The following is a 21,956-nucleotide window of genomic DNA, read 5'->3' on the forward strand; positions in this document are numbered from 1 at the left end:
TCACAGAGTCAGTTACCATGGTAACTGACTCAGAGTTTGAGTTACCTCTCTTTCTGGAATGGAAAACACAGAGTTTCTCTCATCTCAGGGTTAACGAACTCAGAGTTTTCACTAGACCTGCTTTCTGGAATAACCCCCTGAATGTCTTCATTCTGGGCATGACGTTCCATGCTGATGCTGTAATCTCATATCTATTTCAGAGCACTTATCTGTAACAGCATCTACGTGAGGCCTGTGTTCACAAATTTAGCATTGCATTTTCATTTGCAAAAAAATGGCTATTTTCTCATTTAGCTCATAACTATTTAGTGACTGTTTAGTCATATTTCAGGAAACTATTTATTTACATGTTTCCATAAATGTATACAGGTATAAAGATTTAAGGATGCATGTACAATGGACCACTATTTTCCACATAATGTCATGGTACATATTATTCCAGTTATGATACAGTATGGCACTATATAATGATAGATTAAATCTAACTGAACAGCTCTATCCCTTAAATGAAGCAGTATCTAATAACAAACACTCATCACGGAGATGATAGGACTGTCACTGTAAAATGACTTAAACTGTTTTAGCTCAAAGTTAGCCATTATTTCAGCAATTTTCCTCAGCAGAATTACCATTCATCAGTTAGTCCTCAGTACAACTGGGCCTGTCCTCTGTCCCATGGCTCCCTGTGGCCTCCTTCTGATTCTATAAACAGAGGGCTTGACAGATTGCAATAGGTGCTTCATAGGGGCAGACTCCCTTCACAGAGGCTGTCTCCTGTCCAATCAGGTGGAACGCTTCTTACGCACATGGTCAGACTACCCCAAAATAACCTGGGTCCAGCATGCTGACAAATGCTGCCCAAGCTGCTGCTGTCATACGTCCCTTAGACTCAAAGGTTACCTATCGGCAGGAGGAAAAGGAAACCTGGGCTTTAGCTTCACTCCCCTCTTTCCCTCAAGGCCCGGAGCTTTGGAAGCATTGTCTCTAACCTTTGTTGCTCATTGTGGACTGCTAATTCTGGACGGGTACTTCTTGGTTTATCAGAAGGTAAAATGCCCTGCTACAGAAGTTCACAGCCTCCTTTTGCAGGTTGCTTGGGTTAAAACAACTGAAGTGGCATTGATCTATCAAACATGCAGCCAATTGGAAGTTTGCATGAAATTAAATGCTTGTTTATACAGCTATTATTATCCCTTTGACAGATTCCAGCAGTGAAAGCAGAACACTTGTGCTGAGTTTATTTAGATGAGAAAAATTCCTGTTGAGGTCTGTGTCTGTTACTCCATACATAACAGAGGAGGGGTGCAATGTGTTCCTGCTGGAGAGTGATTTTCTGCTGTTATTTCCCTAACAGACAGTACTGAACAGAAGCATATGAATCTGGGATTGTTTAATTTTACTTATTCTGGGGGAACAAATACCTTCAGAAGGTAAATGATGAGATAGATTGCTTATTTTTCTCTTTCTTGTAAAATGACTCCCCTTACTATATTTAGCTGTGGCTTGGGGCTTGGAGGCGGTGCGTGCAGGATTAATGTACGCAGCAGCTGCAGTAACAGGTCTGCTGGAGGGCCAGTGCTGGCTTTCTAACTGCTGTGATTTGAGTGTCAGTAGCATCTGTGTGTGCTATCCCATTTCTGTATTCAGTAACAACCCTAAGCCACTAAGCAAAGCACATCTCAAATTTGCATATGTAAGAGAATATCTTTTCTTAAACATAATAAATGTTCGTAAATTAAAATAAGTTTTAAACTTTGCTTAAGGACTGAATCAGTGTAAGTAATTAAAGCATACAGTTTTCATAAACAGATGAATACTGTGAACAGCTCTATGCAAAAATGGGGATATGGAGTGATTTGTGATATGCAAGTTTATTGAATGATAACATTGTTTTTTAATATCCCAAATGTTTTTAGGATATTGAAAAAGGGGAATAATATCTGGTTAATTATAGTTTCAGTTTTAGGGGCTGTGATGTTTGTGTCTTGTGCAACACAACATTGTTGAAGTAAAAAAAAAATCACTGCTATTAAGGGACCATATTTAAGTGACTTTCTCAGTAATGGCAAAGTCACCAAGAATATATTTAACTGAAAATAATTCAGCCCTAATCTCTTCCTTTCATGTTTTGTCCCACTCATTGACCTACAATAACTGATTGGACAAATATAACCCTGAATGTTGAACTTTAATTCTAGAAAAAAACTTTGAACATAAGGACTTATATACTCTTTCGTAGAATACATATTTTTGTCAATTAATCAAAAGGCACTGAATGCTATTAGCACTTTAGACATTGTACCTTAATTTCCTGCAGGATGCAAGAGAAAAACTTGGAACCAGCATCATTATCTCAGCTGTTAAGAGAGAGCTACCTGGCTGAGACAAGACCTCACCACAAGCACAGTGAGATGAGCCACATGGATACCTCACCGTGTCACTTGGTGTATGGGACTCATGCCGGAAAGTCAGAAGACATTGGAGGACAAGATGATTTCCCAGACCTCTCTGCCTTTCTAAGTCAAGAGGAATTGCACAAAAGTGTCAGCCTGGCACAGCAAGCCATTGATCAAGGTCCACAAGAAGAAAGAGAGGAGGAAAACCGCCACAGTGTACAGATTACTGCCATTAACCCTGCATCTGAAAAAAAGAAGTTCCCACTGTCTCAACCATTACCATCAGACAGGCAAACACCTCAACCTGTCCCCAAGGAAAATGTTATGAGGAGCAGCAGAAGTCCAAAGGAACCTCATAGAGATTTTCAAAGACAAATCAGAAACACCCCATATGGACCTGAGACTCAATCCAAGAAGGAATTCCTTAACAAGGCAGCTGATTTCATAGAAGAACTGTCTTCTCTTTTTAAAGCAAACAGCTCCAAGAGGATAAGGCCAAGGGCTTGCAAAGCTCACAGGAGCAGATACCAAGCAAAAACTCAGTCAGACAGTGCAGTTTTTGCTCTCAGCACAGATGACAGGGAAAGACCCATTCCCTCCTATTCAAATCAGCAGGATGTACAAAGCGATGATGGTTTGGAGGCAGCAGAGTTGTGTGCAGAAAAGGACAGTGTTGCTGTAGAGGGCTGTGACCCAGGAGTGGTAGAAGGCTGTGCTTCACAACCAGAGCAACTTGAACAGCCTGTGATGGAGCCACCACGCTTCATTCAAAAACTGAAAAGCAGAGAGGTCCCAGAAGGCAGCAAAGTGCAGCTCGATTGTATTGTGAGAGGATTTCCTGTCCCGGAAGTTAGGTAAGATCGAGGATAATGGTTTAGTCATACTGTGTCAGTTTTTCTTTTGCTGTAATCCATTAGTAGTAGCTGCATTTACCTTACTTTGCACTCCTGTTTTTGTAGAGACATTTCAAACAAAGCAATGTGGGAAAAATGCAGAAAGACAGCAATCACCATTTCGTTACAATGAAATCAGTGGCTCATCTTTATCGAATATTTCAGTATTGAGAAATCAAATCAGAAATGACCAAATGGGACAATTCTCATTATGAGGTACTATACAAGGATAAGTTAGATGAAAGGTTTAGTGTTGATTGCTCCAATACAAATATCATTATATAATATGTGATAATGCCAGAAAACCAAATTTCACAGCTCCTGCTGGTCACAAGGAACCAAGTACGGTTGCAGCAGGTGAGTGTTGAGGGGCAGGCAGAGGGCAGTACATTTCTAATACAATGTGATGGCGAAATAGAGAGGGTTTTTAGGTTATTTCATGTAAAACAACTGAGAAGAAGGACATAACTCAGGTATGAAAATATATTTGACAGTGTCTGGAGGACTGTGAAAATATGTAAAAATACAAATTAAAAATGGTCACCACCTATTATATGAAATTTGTAATTAGGCTTTTGTTTTTGGTTAAAACTACATCCCTTTGTGTGTTAGTCACAAATAAAATCTAGATCTAGGAAAATCAGGGTTCCCATGTTCAGTTCATTTACATGCAAGCTTTCCTCACAGAAATGTTCTATGGCTAAATACTTGCTCTTTAAAATGGTGGGTAAATAGAAAATGGTCTGTGGCATGAAAAATAAAAGCATTGGATGTTATGGGTGGATGACTGGAATGCTGAATTTAGTGTTTCTTTATTGAATAGGCTATTGAAGTTCCTGACACTGGCGAGGGAGCTCTTTACAGTTTGCCGATGCTTTAGGTGTTAATGAAAAACAACTGAACATGCTCCTTTGGTTAGCTTCCTAAATTTTACTCTTGTTTGGCTAAATGGCTAGCTAGCTATGTTGGTACAGTAATTACATATACATAATTTTCCATGTTAGCTAAGGTTATATTTTTCCCAAAAGAGAAATGACATAATTCAATGTTTTTTGCTTATTGTTCAGCAGGGTATGGATGACTTGATTGCACCTAATCTGTGATAAATATTCTTTAATATTTAAAAACAGTGTTTTCACTTTACAGTGTTGATACACCTACCTTTGGATTTATATTGTCCTTTCCCAATCTCATATACATAGTTTGGGGTTTAGCATGTACAGAGAATATATATAGAGGAGAGCACATCCACATGCACATTCTCAAATTGTACAGAATTTCTAACACGATCGAATTTTTGCCCTTAGTCAGAGGTTGAGGCTTCCAGCTAATTGTTGTGTGTATGTCTTTTTTTTTCAAGCCAATCACATTGGCAGTTGATCTGCCTGGGCCTGCAGCATTGGCTTCCAGCATTAATTCAAGCATGAAGGACTACAGTAGGTTTAAATAATGAATTGGAATACAGACTGAGTACATGGTTAGATGGTGAAAAGCATGCTGGGTGAGTAGAGCAACAGGGAGAGAGAGACAGAACCAGAGAGGGCAGATGTGAATTTCACTGTGACAGGGAGAGCACAGGGACTTTGTGTATCAGCCTCTGATTCTACAGCCATAAGATGACAGATGTCAGCCACAACATTTAACATCACATTTAAGATGACAGGTTGAGAAAGGAGGATCTTGGTATACCCTGTACTGTGATGACATATCAGGACATATTCCGGTTTGGTCATAATGAAAGTGTAGAATTATGTAAGGGCTTATAGAACAAATCATGAATAAAATACATGTAACAAAAATATTGCATGGTAATCTTACCAGACTTTTTGACAATATTGTGTTGCACTCATATGAAATGGTGGTCCTAAGCATTTTCATACGCTAGCTGATAACTTTGAAAACTGACAGTTTGCTGGCCAGCTATCTATCTTGGAAATAAAGTTTACAATGGATAACACTGGTTTGCTAACTAAATTATTTTATTTTCGGTTACCTTGGTAATAACATGCACATAACATGTACTGCATCCCTGACCTGATAGATTCACCATTTACAGACTACAAAGGCATCATGATAGCCCTCACAAGCTCCCTCATTGAAACAATATTGTCAGCATTCTCCTCTATTACACTACATGAATTCAAATGCATAGTATCATTCTAAGCCATAACATATAGTACCAAAATAAAGGATAAACACAAAACAATTTAAGCAGACACAGACACTCGCGTCAAGGTACTCACATATACTAAATACTCATTCTGTATGTCAGTAGAAACATAACCAAAACAGGTCTACCCTTAAATTGGTGACATCAAAATGAAGACCCCCAAAGCCAGTCTACCTAATTGTTATTAAATTATTTTGTACAACTTTATCTCAAATGCTGAAAATGTCAGCACGCGAGACAGCTTCTCTCTTTATGCCATGTACTGCGGTTGAAAAACTACCCTCCAGATTTAATATGGCCGTGCTTGCTTATATGTTACTTGGAGCTTCACATCTCTGCCTTTTAAAGTCCAAAGTTAGAAAAGAGCATATAGTAAAGACCCACACTTACATTGTTGTAATACCTCAACATGTATGCACCTTTTCTACACTCGAAATTTTAAAGCTCATGTCAAATGCCAAACTGTGAGGGAATATGCCATCTTTGCTTTTAATGTAATTCACCACAGCTGAGATAATAAACAGCTTTATTTGTTTCCTTGCTGCTTTATACTTACTAACATTATCAAATAAATATCAAATAAATATATAGATCAACATTTACATTACAGCAAAACCACTACATGTCTGTACTGTTTGGCATCCTGCAAAACCATCCAAGAAAAAGCACGAACATAGCCATCTCTGTGACCTCTGAGATCACAGCTGATAAATTATAGCAGTTAACTTATAATTATCTTGTAATAATTATCTACTGTCTATCTATCTATCTAATTATCTACTATCTTTGTCTTCCCCCTGTACTTGTCAATGCTTGCACTGAAATCACTAATTTTAATACATAACCTTAGTAACATTTTCATTATTGTTAGTATTTTGCGTATTGTTATTATTTTGAGTCTTTTCAAAATTCTGCACTTGGATATAATGCAAAATTTGAAATAACTCATTCTCTTCAGATGGTAAGATGAAAAACTTTAGGTAAACAGTGAACCATGCCAGTTTACTGCCAAATGAAACAATTTTTGTGTATGAAAGGGTGTTTTTTTCATTCCAGAGTGTACAATGCAGTAGCACACTGAGTCATATTGTATTATATTTAGACTGTTACAAATGTGAAATCTTAGATGCAGTTGCTTGTCATCACATTATAAAATGATACCTTTCATAGACTAAATTAGACTGCGTGTTGTGATATCTTAAAAATACATTGTGGACCCATGTGGATGATAGAAATAAAATTATTGGCCAGGCTGGTGAAATGCAGGCCAGAGTATGAAACAGTCCTAGGGATGATTTGTTTTTAAACCAGGAATTATTTTCATGAGCAACAGAATTAACTATTTCTAGTCTGAATCCTAGACATTGCAGACTAATGTCAGTTTTGTTTACATGCCAGCAGTGTAGTGTAGTGGTAAGGAGCATGGTTTGTAACCAAAAGGTCGCTGGTTCCCAGTTTGAGCGCTGCTGTTGTACCCAAGGGCAAAGTACTTAACCAACAATTGCCACAGTAATTGTCCAGCTATATAAGTGGATAAGCTGTAATTTGCTCTGGATAAGAGGGTCAGCTAAATGACAATAATGTAATAGGCCATTTTTGTTCATGGGACCTGAACAACAGCAGACACTAACACTGAGCCTTAGTGAGAACCCATAAATATGTGCAGGTCAAACTCAAACCATGATCTGAAGTGGGAGCATTATGTCTGTCCTTTAAGTCTAATTTAATTTAATATGATATTAGCTATGAAATCACACATAGTGTATGTATGCAAATGTACAGTATGTCTTGATTGGCTTCAAGATGCTTCATGAAGTTGCAGTTCTTAACATATTTGCTCTGCTCCACAACCTCTAGTCACCTCTTCCATCCCTTTTCCATCTTCTTGGTCACACCTTTTGTTAATCTGACCCCCAGTGGTAGAATGAGCTCCCCACAACAGTCAGAACTGCTAATTATTATTATAACCATATTCTGGACTGAAAACTCAAACTGCATCTTTGTTCACATAAACACTTAAGTCTAACCATTCACGCTGTATCCTCAAAAACATTTGTGATATTCTCACACTTCCTCTTCCACTTGCTGTGGAACTTAACAGAATATGACATGCTATGTAATGACTCCTCAGCAATTGTGACACTTAAAATTTAGTATTAATTTAAATCTAAATCAACAATCTTGTTAAAATTTCAATGACAACATTTAACATTACAGATACATCACTGGATTAATAATAATACCTTACTGCATAATTTTGCATAAATCCATATCAAAGTTTCAAATAAAGAAATCAAATAGAAAACAAATAGAAGTGAAATTAAGGGATTCCAATTAGGGAATATCATATTAAAATTAGTGCTGTCAATTGAATAAAAAATGTAATAATTTTAGTTGAATAAGATTACTTGAAACAGTGTGAACTTATGTGACATGACTTCAGCCAACCAGTTCATAAAGTCTACTTTTCTTTGAACCAGTTGCTCAGGCAGACTAGCTTGTTGACATTTTCAGATGACAGAGCTGACCTCTTCTTCTGCACAATGTGGCCTGCCAAAGAAAACAGTCTCTCACATGGCACTGCTGAGGCAGGTGTAGCCAAGTACCTTTGTGCAATATGGGCCAGCTTACCATGGGCACCTGTGTGTGCCGACCACCACTGTAGTGGACATGCCTCTATGCTGACACTGGGCTCTGCCCTATACCTGTCTAGAGTTTTGTCTGTGGACAGTGCCTCATCATCAGACTCTGACTCCATCAGTAGGAGGGCCATCTTCTTCTTAGGTGGCTCTGGTTCCATTTCCTCTCTGGAGGGCTGTGATGCAGGTTCTCTGTCCTTCAGCATCTCACTCAGCTTTTGCCACACCTCTTCACTCTCTGCTCTGGGCAGGCACCTGAGGTCCTTGAATCTGGGATCTAGAGCTGTTGCTACCTTTAGCCATGACAGGTTTGTGTTCTCCTTTCGTCTGTTGAGGTCCTCTGTAAATGCAGCCTTGAAGCGCACTATATAGGCAGGGTCAACATCTGAGACCTCCATTGTACGCAAGAGGTGGCAGAGTGCAGGCAGCACCACAGAGCAGGACACATATTTGTCACCACCCAGGAGTGACATACCTACAAACACACAAGACCAGCATAATTAATCACTTTTCATTCAGTTAACGCCCATTTAGGGGACAGGCCTAAAATTATTTCTAAAATACAATAACAAAGTGACTATTATATTAATTGTATTAAATGGCTAGTGCATACTTCAGCAAAATGCCTTTCCTCTGTTTTCACCACACCTAACGCGAACGAGTGCAGTTGCCATTTGTCATCGATTAGGTGTGCTGCTACACCAAGGTAGGTATGGTTGCTTACTGATGTCCAGTGATCTCCAGTCAGTGCAATAAATATAGCTTGTGCCAACTGCTCCGCTTTCGTTGCCTTTTCACTGCCATACAATTCATGAATTCCTGTGACAATAGTTCCCCTCGAAGGTGGCTTGTATGATAGGTCATCTGAGGCGATCTGGAAAATGCTTTGAAGCCCTTGGTCTTCAACAGTGTTCATGAGCCTGCAGTCCATGGTGATCCATTTAGCGATTGCATTATTTAGCTTAGTTGCTGTCGCTTTGTTGACAGACTTGCCCGACTGCACTCTGCCAGTGTAGTTTGACAAACACAGCTTGATCCTGTCTCAGTGCTAGCATCTTTGCTAACATCAGCAAAGATGTGCTTTGCCCGAAGATGGTACTTCAGACTTCTTGTACTTCGGTGAAACTTCCATCTGGAAGCTTTTTAAAATGAAATTTGCCATTCAGCACACTGGGGGATATCTCTTCAGTCTTTGTGTTTCGTGTGTTTGCCACACCTTTCAGTAATTCAGCCAGGTAAAAATCCATGCTGGAATTATGGGAGGAAGTTGGGGTCAAACTTGATAATATGATTAATTTGCGTCAAAAAAATTAACACGTTAAGGTTTCCAGATTAATCGCGAGTGTTAACATGTTAACATTGACAGCCCTAATTAAAACACTACAAAATTTCTTTTTATTTTGAAAGAAACTGAAAGGACTTAGGTTTGTTCTCTCTGTAGCCCAGTAGAAGTGCTGTCTTACAGAGGCTAGGAAACCAAGGCCGCTCTGGTGTTTTTCAGAGAGGCACAGAGGAGAAGTCTGTATGTCAGACAAGTGAAAAGCATTGGCAGCTGGAGCCAGGCAAGCGGCAACCGCAGCATTGGATCACCCTGAGGCCAGCGAACAGCGCTGCAGTGCATTGGTACCCACTTAATACACCACTCCTCATGTGGGCTGCTATACCACAGTGAAATTAAGGATGGAGTATGACAAACACTGATTCACTCTAGAAGAAAGAGGAGTAAATCAGCTGCAACAGCTGTCCTTGGCTTTAGTTGGAGTGCATTCTTTCTGGACATGACAGACAAGCACAGTAGTTAACACCAAAGGTTATAATGAAAGATGGGTGGTGCTCAAAGATGTTGAAGACTTCAGTCCTCTTGGGTGCATTCGCGTTTGTGTGCTGAATGTGGACCTTGCTCTTCCTCATAATATAAGAAAAGGCCTTTTTAATAATAAACCTCAAGCCATGGCATTTCTCAAAAATAGATGTATGGTAAGTGATCTTAATTACATTACCTTAGTGTTGTTTATTTGTTATACTTGTTTGTAATATTATGCCACATTCCTTCTTTGACTGTATAGTTTATAGTATGGCTAATTTGTAATCAAGGGAGTGGTATGAACTACATTACAGGTTCAAGCAGCTTTTTTCCAGTTCTAACCTATTGTGGCAGAGAATACATAGTTACTGTTATAACCTCTGTATAACTTCTGAATACCAATGTTCATAAGAAGCCGAGAGTATACTGCAATATGGCTTTTCAGCTTACTTTGTTTGTTAGATGGTTAGTACAACAAACAATTGTACATGCAAATATTCCTGCAAAAGAAACAACTAATTTACAGGGACTGTTCATACTGTTAAAAAACAAATTACAACTTAACTTGTATAACTCAATTTTGAACAAGCTAAAAAACAGATGTCCACTTTAGTTGTTGGCTTTTCATTTGACTAAATATATATTTAACTCTAAATATTAATGTTAGAACCTGATATCAGTTCATAGTTAATTGGTAGTAATGTATTTATCAAATGTTGTATAAATATCATATAAATAGGTGCTTAAAAATGACAGGATAAAATCTGCATGCTACTGATTTGTACAACATGACAGGTCTCACTTAAGGCAAGGCCAACACTATGAAAATGAGAACCCTTCATTAGACATTGTGATGCCCTCAATTTTCATGTGGTTCAGTAACAACTACCATGGTGTGTCTTTGAGGTGCCAGTCTTCATCATTGAAATTATGTACTGCAGTTTATTAGCAATGTATTTGTGTGTTTGGGTCACTTAAAACAATGCACAGCTCAAAAAATTGTCTTATTTATTGTCTTCATGTCTCCCAGCACATAAATGTGAGTGACAAGGGCTGGATTGCATTGTTTAGTTTGTGCTAAAATGCAGTAAAACACTGTTTTCATCTAAACACAATGGTAAATCAAATCCAGTAAAATTAGGCTTATACACTACAAAAGTCTGCATCAGTACTTCTACAACATGACATATTATGAGAGAAATAACATGAAGGAAATAGCATGCAATGAATATATGGAGGAGACATCAACATATGAATAATATAGGAATACATATATATGAGAAAACTAACTTTTGTAGAATCTGTAAGACTCTTGCTTTTGTCAAATGTTGTTTTTGGCATTAGACAGAGGTGGAAAACCCTGGCTTCAGAAAATAAAAGTCCTGCCATGTATTTGTTCTAGCCATTCACTAAACAAGGTGATTTCCTGGCTGAAGAGTTATGCTAATTAAATTCAGCTCATATCGTGCATGGGTGGAACAAATATGTGGCAGGACTTTTACTGTCTGAAGCCGGGGTTTTCCACCTCTGGCATTAGAACTGCACATAAGACACATTAATCAGTAAAAATACAATACATATAAAGGTGAAATACAACTATACAGTCAAATTGGGTATGTAGACCAATCAAAATAGAGAGTGCCAAGAGAAAAGGACCACAGCTCCCACTGCTGACACTATCTGCTTTGCCTATGTATAGGAGAGAACACTGTATTCGTACATTAATTCCTGGTTGCATTCAAACCACAGAATTCAAGTTAGAATTGTGTCTGCCTGGAGTGTGGAGCTTTAGTATGGTATGCACCACAGTGTGGACTCCTTTTGGCCCAAGTTGTGGGGCATCTTTCCTTATGATGAAAACAACGACAGCTGCAGGACCAAGAGGGAAAAGCAATGTTGTACTGCTAATGCTTTCAAATTAGACTGTTACGCATGAGGAATGTAACTCAACACTTATCCATACCTAGGCAGAATGGTCCTGAAATATCAGATGCAGTGGGGCAATCTGAGTCACAGCTCGCTGTGTGCTGTCTTAGTCACACATAAGCTATAGATGTTGGGGGGGGGGCTTTGATAAAGACCTCAAAGGCGAAAGCATGTTTCACAACATTATAATAATGTGAGAGTTTTACAAATGTGCTGGTATGATTTTTCTTTTGATCCAGCAACAGAACTAGTGGAATTAATTGATTTTCATGTGTTATTACACTTTTCAGCAGGGTTAAACCAAGATCTCTCTTGACATTTTAGTATGTCATCGACATCTATTTGAGGTTTTAAATCTGAGGTTAGTAGGTTAAAATTTCATTAAGCATGAATTATTGTTTTATTCTAATTCTAATTTTCAGAGGGGTGTGGTCATTGGATACACACAATCAATTTACAAAACATGAAGTATGTCTTCTTATATGGATAAGGATATTGACTTTGAATTGTGTTCCTCTGTAACGAAAAGAAACATGCTGATGTACATGGAAACAGTGCATCACTACCAAGGTGAAGCATAAAGTACAAAGAAACATCATCTGTAACTGACAAACCCATGCATGTGAAGACCCAAAAAGCTGTCTATATACACTGAATACTTCATGATACCTTTCTTAATGAATAGAACAAAGACCAGCACCAAATTTACAATAAAACTGGCAGAAGACCAAAAGTGTCCATCCATCAACTATTGGCAGATCATTCCTAAGCACAGCTTTTTACAGCCAGGCTTCAGCAGGCTGCCCTTGTCTCTCATTGCAGGTTACTATAGCAATATCATGAGTACTGTCATAGTGACTGTGAATGGCACTGACAGCTGGTGGTGTGTGTGTGTGTGGGGGGGGGGGGGGGGGGGGGGGGCACTGGACTGAGTCTGTGTCAGTGTGCCTGACAGAGCTATATTTAGACTGATTTGTACTGGCCCATGGTGAGGTTTTATTAAAACATATGTTTTGGGTTTGACCTATACAACTATAGTTAAATGTAAAAAACTTGCAATGCAATTAAAGCTGGCCATCATGAGGCTGAAAAATCAGGATGAATCAATCAGCAACACAGTCAAAACAGTAGGCATTTTAAATAGTGATGACCCCCTCCCCTAAAAATGGTTCAACAGAATCTTCAGGATAGATGTGTTAAACAATACTATACACAGAAAACTGCACTAGCAGAACGTGAGAGGGTACGCTGCGAGATTCAAAACACTAGGAACTCTCAAGAATGGAATGGCCACGTTACAGTTTTATAAAATGTACCTCAGAGAGCCCGTGGAGTTCTGAAACAAAGTAACTTATTCCAGAGTGATCGAAAGAGGAAAGTTTTGAAAAAAAGGAACTGGAACATGGTGAAACATGGTGGAAACAGTGTTATGGCTTTGACATGTATGGTTTACACTGGAATTGGATCTGTCTTCTTAGATGCAGCAGCATGAATTCTGAAGCATAGCAAACATCACGTTTGCTCAGTTACAACCAAATTCCTCCCAAATTAATGGATAGTGTCTTATCATGCAGCAGGAAAATGACTCCAAACACACTACCATAGCAACCAAGGAGTTTTTCATGGAGAAAAAGGGAAACATTCTTTACTGGCCAAAGCAATCACCTAATCTGAATCTAACTGAGCATGCATTTCACATGCTAAAGGCAAAAAGCCCCCAACACAAGCAAGAAGCGAAGATGTCTACAGTACAGATCTGGAAGAGCATCACCAGGGGTTACACCAAGTGTCTGGTGACATCTGTTGGTTGTAGACTTCAGGCAGTCATTGCATGCAAAAAATGCAACTAAGTACTAAACATGACCACATTATTGAACTATAATGTTAATCTGTCCAAATACTCGCGGTACCCTGCAATGGAAGGGGCCATGCACATAATGTGCTGTAATGTTTAAACTGTTTATCCAATATGGATGAAAATGCCCCCACAATAAAAAATGTCAGCCTGCATTAAGCTCATAGTCACTGTATTGTTTCAAATCCAAATAGCTGGAGTACAGGGCCAAATAAACAAAAACTGTGCCATTGTCCAAATAGAATATAGCATATAAACATTGCAACTGTTCTAAACTGGTATTTACATTTGTCTTTGTAACTTTGTTGAAAATAACTGCCCAAATCTGCATGCCTGCCCTTTTAAAATTATTCTTAGCTGAAGATAGTGCTGTTTAAAAGTGAATGTTTCAGCCAAAAATGTATTTAAGAAATCATACAGATGGCAGCACATGTGTTAGGCAGGTTTTGTGTGTTTCAGCTCATCATTTCCTGTTGCTTAAGCATTATGTAAAAATACAGAATTAATACATAATAGTGCAGAAGTTAGTGGTTTACATTACAAAAACGTTCCTTGTTAAATTTTTCAAATACATTAAAATTACAGCATAATCCACAATGGCGGCCAACCCATGTGATAATTCACTGAGCAGATGATTCCTTTTGCCATATACAATGTTATTAATGCTGACATATTTCAAAGAAGGTTTATAGGATTCATGTTATTTGAACTATGTATAGGACATTTGATCTAGGCCTGGAAGTCATACTGAGTTTTTTTTTTTTTTTTTTTTACAGTTTTCTCATGCAAATACTGATGATAGGGCTGTCCAAAGATTATGCATACCATATTTCACACAGATGAGCACAGTGGTTCATGAGATGATTTCTGAGTAAATGAAATGAAAAGTAAATGTAAGAATTCCTTTCTTCTGTTTTTGGTGGCCATATTCATGATGATAAGTGTTTTGATATCATTTAATACTAATAAGCATTCAGAATCAGTAATTCTGATATGGCCCAAGTCAACTGACTGTAGTTACAGGGGTCTGTGCCCATGCCCGTAACCAGCTATGAGGTCAGTAATTTTTTTAGAGCTAAAAATAAAATTTGAAGCTAAATACAACTGGATAAAAAATTAGTGGTTGAAAATTTCTCCTCCGAGATGAGTGCATGCTTAATTCAGTTTAGAATTGTTATTTAGTGTCCGCTGTGTGTGAGAGTTGTGAGAGTGAGAGAGGGCGCAAGTGCAGCCCCTTGCATCATCAGCACTTCTACTGACAGCAGCAATTGGAATTTACGCATGTTGGCAGCAGCAGGTGGCTTGTGTGTGAACTGGCAGCATACCATTCTTTAAGAAAAAGCAATGATTGTTATGCCATTATCTGTATGAAAAGTTCAAAACAGTAACCTAGTACAGCGTACAGTAAAGGCAATTGTATGAAACATGTTAAATATGCGTACTCTGGCCATGATGAAGGCTAGGCTATTTCTTTCATATTAAAAGGCTAGCTAACGTTTCACACAACGCCACTGATTAAAAAACAGCTTATGTAGGCGACGGTGTCAATAATAGTAGGCCTATGAAACATTTCAAAGGCAAATTTGGAAATGAATATAAGTCTGACGTTAGCTTGAAATGCTGTTACTCTCTATTTTTCTTTTATTTTTATAGCTACCTAAGGTTACAAATAACCTTAGCTTAATTATCATGCTTCAAACTGTAGACCTATGTATTTTGATTCTCTAGATAATGTTCTTACGAATGTAATGTTTATATGTGTAATTTTGACAAAACCTAAACACCCCCCCCCCCCCCCAGACAACAACATAATAACAAGGTCCAGCATGCCTTAACCATCTCTTTAGACTAAAATTTCAACATTTCAACTCCAATCATGACCTCATTTTCTTTGGAGAAAATGTATCAAGACAATTTCCCCATAAGTATTTACACACTTTATTGTACTGCATGCTGCATATTGTAAGCTCATTATAATCATGCTGACTTATTTGATCCCGTTATGGGTCCTTTGCTGGTTTAAGGTGTATGTCACACCTGTTATGTGAATCACTGGTACAACAAATTGACAGTAAAAATTAAATATATTGATCACCAACATCACTGTTGAGATTGTTTTTGTGCCAAAAGACAATGCACTACTGTGTGACCTGTAAAATGAGAAAACTGCCATTGCATTAAATTATTGTTCTGTTAACATACTCTTCCTCCTCTGCTTCTTCTTTTCTTGTTCCATCCAATTTTCTATACCTAACTCCTCCTACAGCTTGCCACTTGGCCAATATCTTCCTCTAGTACAGGATTGTGTTTCTTGAGCTTCCTGTGTCAATGCCTAAAATATTTAATGATAGTAGATATTCCTGATTCCTGATAGTAGATATTCCTTTACTAACATGGATAAAATGTTCCAAATTTGATTATTCTAACACTTGAACAAATTCTTGAGCAAAGCCTGTTGCTACTACTATGCTTTTTCAAGCCAATTTACAGTTTGTCCTCAAATTTTCCTTTCTAGTTTCTGTTGTCTTCCCAGATTGTGTAAATATGTGCTTTGTTTTGTTAGGAGCCTAGTGGCAGAGTGTTGCATATATACAGGGCATTTAAACTAAAGGGGAATAAAGGGAGTGACAGCAGCTCCAGCCCAACGCATAAGCGAACTAAGCACCTGTTTAGGGCACCCGTGGCCACTAGAGGGCCCCCAAGAGTGCTTGAATAAGCATTGGTATGATGTAAGCAACACAGCTACAACTAATAAAATTGATAATGGATGTGTTAGATTTACAGTAGGTGTGCGAATGATCAAGCATTGACAATAGTCAATAGTATTGGCGGCACCAAGGCCGTGGGGGCCCCCCAAATCAAATTCTGTTTAGGGCCTCATAAGGGCTTGGGCCAGCCCTGAAGAATTGAAGGAGTGGATTATTGATCATAATTGAAGGAGTGGATTATCCTTCAGAGACAGAAATTTCCCAATTACGGGAAATGATGCTCCCAAATGGGAAGTGCCAGCACTATTAACTAGAAATTATGGGTGTGTCCTAAATGGTATTTTCACTCACTTGGGCTAAGCACTTTCCCTCAGAATATTGCATAGTCACATTAATTTTCACTTGCCCTTAACTGTGCCCTTCCACAGAATTTGTTCATCCAGGATTTGTTTTTTTCCCATACCCCAGGGTGTACATCTGTGCAATGCCTCTGTTTGGGAATTTTATCAGAGTTCCATTTAATTGCAGCACAGAAAAACTCCCTGTTTCTAATCAAATTTACCATAGCAGATGGTGAATTTTACTGCATAAATGAACTCACATAAATAAGATATTTCCATACCCATATTTTCATACCCAATCATGAAATAATCATTTAATCAAGCCAAATGATTGCAGACCATTTTAGGGAAATTACTGAAACTGGATTGCTGAATTTGAAGGCTCATGTTAATCTGAATCACAGTATCAGTCAAGAGTTTGAAAAAAAAAATATTTTAAATCTCAGATGGATTTACAGTGGTTGCCTTATATAAATTTTTAAATTATAGGGTAGTCTTAGCTGGAAGACCATAAATTACAGGGAGTGGGATTCTTATGTTTAAAGTAATGTTTCTGCCTGAAAAGGAGTAAAATATTACAATACAGTTTAATATTAAGATACAGAGATATATATATAGTTCTGCCTACCGTCATGTCAAATACATGTACTTAAATTTTTTGAATAATAAACAGTGCTGTGACACAAATGATCTGACATAAACAGTCAGATTTATCAAGGATTGCCTTTAGGGGTGCTAACGAGCAGGAGTGCTGGGCATTGTGGGTGACACTATTGCACTGAATGTGGTTCGTTTAAGCACGTGTGGTAATGAGCGCTGCAAATAAATGCTGCAGTTCAGTTAGAACCCTCTAATAATAAAAGTACCTATTGCAAGTTTCCAGACCAGTGAGAATCACCACAAACCAGAATCACCAAACAAGAATTCCATCCAATGGAATTATAAGTCTTAACTGAAGTCTTAACAGCAGTCTTGAAACCTTCCACTGAAGTGGTAAATGAGATGTCAAGGGTTATTGCTGTTTCTGGCACCAAAATAGCAGTAAGTTACCTGAAAAAAGACAGCATGACATTTGGAGGCATTTAATAGCAAATAACCTCACACATAGTTGGCAGTCCTGAAGACATGCAGATAAGCAGACAGATGCACACAACCATCAATGTACGCCATGTGGTAGAGACTTTAAACCCACATTTCATTACATTGGACTACAGACGTGGCCAAGTCCATTATCAATGTTTAAGTTCACCTTCAAGATAAAACTTAACTTTAAGTCTTGCTTTTATGTTTATTTTGTGGATGAAACCTTAATTTTTGTTTGTCCCGGGAGCCAGGATTACTGTGATGTCATTAAAGCTGGTAACGGCCAGCAATGTGCAGATTGTGAGTGTCATTTCTAATCCCATGTCTTGTTTGCCTTCTAGATGGTTCTGTGAAGGGAAGGAGCTGGAGGACAGTCCTGATATCCAGATACTCAGTGATGGAGAACTGCACTCACTAATCATTGCTGAGGCATTTGAAGAAGACACTGGCCGCTACTCTTGCTTTGCCTCTAACTTTTATGGCACAGACTCCACCTCTGCAGAAATCTACATTGAAGGTAGATGGCCATGCCTCAGAGTGGTCTTGCTTGCATTTACAATGTCACTCAACTTCAGAGACTGACAAGATTTGCATTTGACGCTGTGGCAGTTATATATTCCAACATTTTTTCATAAATGGAACTCCACCTTGATACAAAGTTGTTGAATCCATTCTCACAACTCTGACAAGCTCAATGAAAATAAAAGGCAATATCTAATGTGTATGTAACACAATACCACAAAAGACCAATTGGTACAGTATGTCTTATAGATAATCAAAAATATTCAAAATAATTTTCCCAGGGAGACAGCTAGCTAAGAGCAGCAGTGTAGCATAGTGGTTATGGAGCAGGACTCGTAACCAAAAAGTGAATTAATGTAGGCTTTTACCTGGAAGTAAAACACACAGTACATGTAACTATCACACAGCAATGACACGCGCTGGATTCACACACTGAAGGTTATAAGCAACTTAATATTACTGTTGAACAGTGAATTCAAACAGCAGCAGCATGCACATGAAGGTTTGATGCAGAAGACCTTAAATAAATGTCTCACTGTAGCAAACCCATTCTTGGCTGTGCCATGATACTTTTTAACTTCCGGGCCCATAGCATGAAACAGTACTAATGATCCTTGGCCATGTAATGACACTTTTGAATTTCATGTGACTATGTTTGCCAGTGTTTCTGTGGAAGAAATGCAGTTCACATTGGTTTATTTATTTGTTGACATTGACAGGCTCTATATCTATATCTCTGTATGTCTCTATATATAGTCTCTATATCTTAAATCTTTGCCTGACTATATGAAGCCACTCAGAAAACAACCTTGTAAATATATACTGTAGTCTGTAGTCTGTAGTTTGCTATGAAAGAGGAAACTTTCTTAAATAGGCTTATGTGTGCTGTTTTGAGTGTGAGGTTTAGAGTGAAAAAGTAGGGCTATGGTAAATGTAATTTCAAAAGGTTGGGAGTTAAGGCTTAGTGGCACAGTTCTGATCAACAAATAAAGAGATTTTGAGGTGATTTTAATTCTGTTAGCACTTAAGCTTTACATTTTCTAATAATTTTCATTACTTGAAAATATAAAAGCTAACAGAAACACATTATCAGTGGCCTCTCTAACCCACTCCAAAATGAGATATTGCGTTTTGGTGATTTTGTTGAAAGCTCTCTGTTAACACAAATTGACAATCTAGAGATTTGTTCATTAAACACTGTTCAAACAAATATAAAATTGCATGTTAATATATTCTGTGTCATGATATTTCTGTGGAAGGAAGGGGACTCATTTATATAGTTTTAAAGGAAACTAGTCTGGTCAGGCTAGGGGATTGGTTCTCAATGGCAAAATCTTTCAAAATGCACATGGCTGGGGGAGGGGGGCAGAGTGTCACAAATGGGATGGTACTTTTTCAAGTTTTGCCATCTTGGTAAGTTTGGCTTTTAGAATACCAGATGGTAAAAATGAACATCTGGGTTGTTGAATGGAGTGTTTTGGTAGAATGAAGTAGTTAATCAAAAGGACTGAATACAGTGTGCTGTTTATTATTCAGTATCTTGAGTTTTACAATATTTCCCCCCTTTGTTCAGTAGTTGCTTCCAACAAAGAAGATGACACACCACTATATAGTCTGAGGTTTTTATGAATCTGTTGCTGTTTTTATTTAATGCTGTTGCCACTTTGGACAAAGTTTTTGTATCTGATCATGATTTGGATTAGACCTGATGCCCATTGGATTTGACTTACATGCATGAAAGCAAACATTAGTCTACATGTAACAATTAACCTTAATGATTTAAGGCTGTGAACCAATATTTCTTTATGACTACATCTACTGCATCCACTATATTGTACAATCAATTATCCTACTTAAAAATCTACTTGAAACAATGATACACTTGAATACAACATGGCATAAGTCCATATTTCAGTTTAGTCACATTTGTGTTAATCTGTTTCCCATTTACTGTAATGGCCAGCTATTTCAGCTGTTCACTATGGTCCCTTATATAATGATGTAGAACTTGCATTTTTAGCCTGTCAGCATTTTTAAGTCCTGCTGTAGTAGTGTCTGCTGTATTGCTTTTTGTATTTATGGTGGATTTATACACTTCAGAGAGCTCCATTAGTATTTTAAATTTACCTGCACTTTTACTACTCTACAGGAAATCACAGTTACAAGTGGAGAATTTGACTAATGACACCTTTTATAAGTAAAATAGGCACATGCAATTAGGCAGATCATTCAAGTTAAATTTCAGGTTAAAAGATACCTTTTTGTCCGAATTAGCCTCCATGAATTCAATGTTGATTTAGTAGACCTTGCTTCATGAAAGAAGCCACCGATGGAACACAGCTGAGGACTCATGGTAAAATAATAAAACTCTAACCTCCCACATCAAACCAACTGCAATGCTTTGTGCTGAAGGTATGTGGCGAGCTAACACCACATATAACAGATAACTGATTCTACAGTAGTTTTAGGGCTAATGTTTCACGTAAATTTCTGTGTTCATACCCCCTAAAATAAAGGCCATGACAATAAAACCTGTATGACATGAATCAAACCAGTGTACCAAAGTTCAAGCCCCAGGAACATTAGGAGGCTTATGTTTTCATAAGAATGCAAAGCTTCATAACATTTCTGACAAGCCTGCTGAATTTGGTTCAAATCCCAGCAAAATTGGGAGTGATACCTCAATGAAAAAAGGGCAGGAAGAAAAAAAGAACAAAAAAGCAATTTATCAAACCCAAAAAGTATAAAACAGCAATTGCATTTTCAGAGGACACAACAAGCATGTGCAATTCACAAACACAGCACTGATCCTCAACTGTAGCAAATGGCTATTTAAAATACTATAAATCCCACAATGCAATTAAGGCCGCTGCCAGTTGGAGGATGCCAACTTTTTTTTGTAAAACATGTAAATAGTTTTTGGTGGTAAACTGGACTTTAAAGTTTATAAAATCCTAAAAAATTGCAGAGGATTGCATCTTCTATGAGTCAGGAAGTTTTTAACCCCAGAGAGGCGCTTAGTTTTTGAAATAGACATTCAAAAGATGTGTGTGTATGTGTGTGTGTGTGTGTGTGTGCGTGTGCGTGTGCGTGTGCGTGTGCGTGTGCGTGTGCGTGTGCGCGTGCGCGTGTGCGTGTGTGTTTGGGGGGGGTGGGGGGGTGTTTAAAACATCCTGTCTTGTGAATAATCTTTATTCACTCAAGCAAGTTGCATTTTTAAAACTTAGGTTTTACAACCCACTTCATTTTCAGGGCATGCTGCAGTTTTTACAAAGCAATGTTGTTATCTTGAAATTCTAACATAATTTTCCTGTCATCCTGAAACATATCGAATTATGGTGTTGTGTAGATTTAGATACCTGCTGGATAAGTAGATATGTACTGAACACTACTTATGTCAAATCATTCCACAGGTGCTTCTTCTTCTGATTCTGATGGAGAGCAGAATTTTGTGAATGTAACAAAGTGAGTACCCAAAATGATTCTTGACACACCAAATATCAAGACTGAATATTCTATGTATTGAATACTGTGAAACAAATGACACACAGTTAAGCAAATACAAGGGTTTTGAAAGGAATCCAGCAGCAACAGAAAGCGAGCGAGACAACTGAATGAA

The 21,956-nt window shown here is 38.0% G+C and overlaps 1 protein-coding gene across 2 annotated transcripts in view; it reads left to right on the top strand.

The window, feature by feature from the left end:
- Positions 1-894: 894 nt before the first annotated feature.
- LOC118790538 (myopalladin-like) overlaps positions 895-21,956 on the top strand; it is a 77,880-nt gene continuing 56,818 nt past the window's right edge. For both annotated transcript variants that reach the window (XM_036547488.1, XM_036547490.1), the window contains exons 1-4: positions 895-1,047; positions 2,318-3,250; positions 18,157-18,332; positions 21,751-21,802. In XM_036547488.1, coding sequence (XP_036403381.1) covers positions 2,319-3,250; positions 18,157-18,332; positions 21,751-21,802 — 1,160 coding nt within the window. In that variant the 5' untranslated portion in view covers positions 895-1,047; position 2,318. The remainder of the gene's footprint in view (positions 1,048-2,317; positions 3,251-18,156; positions 18,333-21,750; positions 21,803-21,956) is intronic.

This window comes from Megalops cyprinoides, chromosome 15, assembly GCF_013368585.1.
Source record: "Megalops cyprinoides isolate fMegCyp1 chromosome 15, fMegCyp1.pri, whole genome shotgun sequence".
NCBI classification, from domain to species: Eukaryota; Metazoa; Chordata; class Actinopteri; order Elopiformes; family Megalopidae; genus Megalops; species Megalops cyprinoides.